The sequence below is a fragment of the Lipotes vexillifer genome, unplaced genomic scaffold (assembly GCF_000442215.2).
Source record: "Lipotes vexillifer unplaced genomic scaffold, Lipotes_vexillifer_v1.1 scaffold31, whole genome shotgun sequence".
NCBI classification, from domain to species: domain Eukaryota; kingdom Metazoa; phylum Chordata; class Mammalia; order Artiodactyla; family Lipotidae; genus Lipotes; species Lipotes vexillifer.
Window position 1 is genome coordinate 3,209,056 of NW_006792454.1, and position 5,130 is coordinate 3,214,185.

The 5,130-nt window shown below is 44.2% G+C and overlaps 1 protein-coding gene across 1 annotated transcript in view; it reads left to right on the forward strand.

The window, feature by feature from the left end:
- The first annotated feature begins 4,968 nt into the window (after positions 1–4,968).
- Positions 4,969–5,130, forward strand: part of SNAPC3 (small nuclear RNA activating complex polypeptide 3) — a 45,413-nt gene continuing 45,251 nt past the window's right edge. Inside the window, exon 1 of the mRNA XM_007465649.1 lies at positions 4,969–5,097. Within this exon, the coding sequence (XP_007465711.1) occupies positions 4,969–5,097 (129 nt within the window). The remainder of the gene's footprint in view (positions 5,098–5,130) is intronic.

Sequence of the window (5,130 nt, forward strand, 5' to 3'; positions counted from 1 at the left end):
GACTGGGCTGGAGGGTCTGCTTCCAAGGTGGTTCCCTCAACTACCTGACAGGTTAGTGCTGATCAACGGTAAGAAGCCTCTTCTCAGTTCCTCATCATATCAGCCTCTCCAATAGTGACATCTGAGTGTCCTCATGACATGCAGCCAGCTTCCCCCAGGGTGAGTAATCCAAGAGAGTGCAAAAGAATAATTTTTTTTTTTTTTTTTCCGGTACACGGGCCTCTCACTGTTGTGGCCTCTCCCGTTGCAGAGCACAGGCTCTGGATGCGCAGGCTCAGTGGCCATGGCTCACGGGCCCAGCCACTCCGCGGCATGTGGGATCTTCCCAGACCGGGGCACGACCCCACGTCCCCTGCATCGGCAGGCGGACTCTCAACCACTGCGCCACCAGGGAAGCCCAAAAAGAATAATTTTTAAATAGAGTTTTTAAGTGGGGCCTGAGGACAGATAGTAATCAGCAAAATGACTGCCTGTAAGATTATTCATTGCTGCATTAATTGTACAAGCAGAAGACTACAAACAGCCTAAATGTACTTCAAGGGAGAACTAGTTAAAGAAATTTGACAGATACAGTGGAAGAAATAGGATGCTTTTTATATATATATAAAAGGATGTCTAAAATATAACCTCACATGAAAAACATGAGGTATAGAATATAGAACAGCATGTATTGTATGCAAAATATGTGTGTACATGAATACATATGTGTGTGTGCAATATGTATACATACATACATATATATTTATATAAAATACATGATTTCTCTGGAAAGATACACAAGAAACTGCTGACTGGAGGTTATGGTTGCCTCCAGAAATCTAGGAAGGGGCTCTCCATGACTGGGGGAAAGATAGAAAGGGAGACTTTCACTGTATGATGTTTGTATCTTTTTGTTCTTCCACTTTTATTGAGATATAATTGACATACAGCACTGTATAAGTTTAAGGTGTACAGCATAATGATTACATACATCAATGAAGTGATTATCACAAGTTTAGGGAATATCCATCATCTTACATAGATACAAAGTAAAAGAAAAAGAAAAAAACTATTTTCTTCCTTGTGATGAGAACTCTTAGGATATACTCTCTTAACTTTCATATATAATATATAGCAGCAATAATTATGTTAATCATGTTACATCCCTTCCTACTCATTTATCTTATAACTGTAAGTTTCTACTTTTTTTTTTTTTTTTTTTTTTTTTTTTGCGGTACGCGGGCCTCTCACTGCAGCTCCGGATGCATAGGAGCAGCGGCCATGGCTCATGTTTTTTTTTTTTTTTTTTTTTTTTTTTTTTTTTTTGCGGTACGCGGGCCTCTCACTGCAGCTCCGGATGCATAGGAGCAGCGGCCATGGCTCATGGGCCCAGCCGCTCCATGGCATGTGGGTTCTTCCCAGACCGGGCCATGAACCCATGTCCCTTGCATCGGCAGGTGGACTCTCAACCACTGCGCCACCAGGGAAGCCCTGTAAGTTTCTACTTCTTGACCACTTTCATCCAGTCTCCCTCTCCCCACCCCTTGCCCCTGGTAGCCACAGTCTGATCTCTTTTTCTACGAGTTTGTTTTTTGAAGTATCATTGACATACAACACTATGTTAGTTCCTGGTGCACAACATAGTGATATGATATTTCTATACATGACAAAATGATCACCATAAGTGCAGTTACCATCTCTCACCATACAAAGATATTACATTGTTATTGACTATATTGGAATATAGTCAATAATAATACAGTTGATATTTCTACCTTTTAAATTATGTGCTTATTCAAAAATTATTTTTAAAAATTCAGACCAATTGTCCACTCAGAGGGAAAAAAGCCAAAGCCAGAGGAGAAGAATAAAATAAATGACTTAGCTATAGGAAAGATTTAGACATCAGAGAGAACTAGATGGAAATACAACTTGGACAGTTACTGTTGAAATGTGGGAAATTATGGTTTCAACCCCAAGTGAGACTTCCTGTTACCTATAGTCTAATTCTGAGAAAGGAGGCCTTGGGGCAGTGGTAGAATTACTTTGGAAACCAAGACGAAAGAAGTTCACTTTTGGAATTACATAAACTGGGAGCTGGGTAAATTTTAGAGATACAGTAGATGAGAGATCACAAACAGGTAGGCCACTGGCCAGATGCCTATGTGTGTTGTTTGGTTTGAATACTGTTTTTAAATGTTATATGAACCGTTAAAGGATAAACTGAGGCATGTTAAAATTTTTGACTCTCTTTGTGCAAAAATCAATTCAAATAGGGCAGCGCCAAACAGGAAGTGGTTAGGAGAACTCCACTGACTGGAGCCTGGGGAGAGAATCTTATAGAGAAAAGGCAGAAGCAAAGCAATTATTGAATGGTTATAGCTTGAAGTCTAGTTGGCTGTTTGCGATTGGTTGTCCTTAGCATTTTGATTTTGTAACCTTGAGGCATTTATAGACTTAGACTTTGGTTTTCTGAGGCAGGCTGCCATTGAATTAGAGCCCCCTCAATCTAATGGCCTCCTTGTTTAAGTAATTTAACAAAATTAATTGCCCACATTTGAAGATCAGGAGATTTCACTTTTGTTGTTGTTAAAAAGCTAAATATCTGACTTCTTTAGAAATGTTGGAAGCTCTGGTGGAGAAATCCTGCATTCCTATATGACAGCCATGGTAGCTTTGTAGACAGATGCTGGTACTCCCCAGTTTGCCACGGGTCCCCCCAGCAAGCCAGTTTTCATCACCTGATGAGCTCATGTAAGCATGTCAAGTGAGGAAACTAATGCTCAGAGGCAGACTTTGAGAGCTCATGTCTCCCTATTCCTACTCTCCAATCAAGAGTCATAATCTTGGTTTGTGCCACTACTCAGAATCCTGTCTCTAAATTAATGCCACGACCTCAACCCAGTGGTTGGTTCCAACATCCACAATTGGGAAACCTTTGTTTTTGTTTTTGTTTTTTTTTCCTCCCTCAGGAATCATACAAAACTCACCCAGAATTACAAGGACTATATCTATCCTGGGATCTTAGAATCTTTCTATCTCTTTTCTGTTGTTGTCTGGTCCTAGTGCCAGGTCTAAGAATGCTCCCATTTTCTGCCAAGCTTGCAACAGGGCCAGAAGCTTCCTTTGCCATGGCTGAAGAGGAGAAACTTCTCTACACTCTTATATTGTCATTTGGGAACTGTGAATTAAACTGACAAAAGACAGATTAATGAAAGTTCACAGAAAAAGTTGACTCAAGGAGGCGGTTAGAATTTGGGCTTATGTACTATCTTAATGAGATAAGGGGAAGGGGAGCGCAGCACTTATAGGAAAACAAATGACTTCTTAATAGGGGAGGGGGAGAAAGGGCACTTATTGGAAAACAAATGACTTTCAGGAAAGATAAATAGGTCCTTAGGAGAACAGATGGGAGATACAGCTTTGTGACAATGTGTAAGTGTGATGCCCACTTCTAGTCAGTCTTCTCCAGTTGTGGGAGGGGATTTATGACAATTGAGTTCTTTGGGGAGGCTCCACATTTAGGAAGATAATGGAGTTCAGGAAAAAAAGCCAATTCTCAAATGCCTTCAGCTCAAAATAATTTTTATGCTGCAGTGGTTATTCTGGACCTCTTTAGACTTATTCCAAGGAGTGGCCGCTGGCGCTAAGACTCAAAGGAGTTCCCTGGTGCCGACCACTAACCCTTCTTTCCCCCCTGATCCCTGTGATCCACACATCTCAAGATGCTGTTCTGACTGTGATCCACACATCTCAAGATGCTATTCTGAAATGCCACACCTCATAGTGAACCACCTTCCCCTGCTGTGTTCTTTCTGGTCCTGCCCCTTCCCACTGCTTCTCAGGAACCATTGTGGTCTCCACTCCTGAAGACAGTGTTACTCAATCTCCAGATACATGTTAGAGTTCTTACATCTGAAACGTGACTTCATTCTCTGGAGTGAGAGCTCCCCTGTTAAGGGATTTAGAGCAAGGTTTACAGGCACTGGGAAGACTAATTGTCCTCAGGTTGTGAGAATTCAACTCAAACTAGCTAAAGATTAAAGAAATTACTGGCTTACATAATGGCAAGTCTAGGGGAGAAGATGGCCTCAGCCCCACTATTCCAAGTCACCGTGACTTCTCTATTTTCTGCCTTTGCTTATTTACACTCTTGGCTTTTTTCCTTCGAACCCTTTCACTGTCTGACACAAGCTATGTCTAAGGGCACATCCTCAGGTCCTCAGATTGGAGGGAGAGTTTCTTAGTTTACAGATAAAATCCCAGAGTTCCGACCTTGCTTCTATTTCCTAGCAGTTAACTCCTTCCTCAACAGCACAACTGGGATGATAATACCTGCCTGGAAAAGCTGTTGTGATTTTTAAAAATATACGTTAGGGATAATACTGTACAGCGTCTGATACACAGTAGGCGCTCAATAAACATTATTCTGCGCGTGTACAGCAATAATACGTATATACACACTAACATGGGGCCGTTGAGGAGGTTCTAAACGAACCGGACCTGGAGGGCCAGTCATGCCCCGGGTCTCAGCCTTCGACCCTCAAGTCTCTCAGGCTTTGGGGCAGTGAGGCAGCAGCGCAGCTCTCGAAACCTGGAGTCAAGAAAAAGTTCCGCACCTCAGGGCCGAGAGGAAAACAACGAGGGGGACCAAGGGGCGTGCCAAAACCGCCCTATCCCGCATAGAGCGATGCTGTAACCGAGCGGACTGAGAACACCCCCCAGACAGGCTGCGGTGAAAAGAAAGCCGCAGCCGCTCTTCTGTGAGCCGAGACCAGAGAACAATGAGTTCAAGCCCTGCACGCGGAGGCTCGGGGTGCCGCGCCCGGGGGCGGACCCAACTCGGGGCCTGACGGGAAACGTAGTGTCTAAAGCTGTGCCAGTGCAGCCCAGTTGCTCGCCGGCCTGGGCTCCGCGCAACTACAAGTCCCAGCAAGCCCCGCGAGGCCTTGATCAGCCGCTTTTCGCCGGGAAGAGAGAGGGGCGAACATGGCTGAAGGCAGCAGGGGCGGCTCAACGTGCGGCGGCGGGGAGGGTGGCAGGCAGAACCCTGTTCCCAGCAGTGGCGGCTGCAACTTCCCAGAGTACGAGATTCCTGAGACGAATACGCGCGTTTTCCATGTGGCCTCTTTCGGGGAGTTGTGGCTTGGT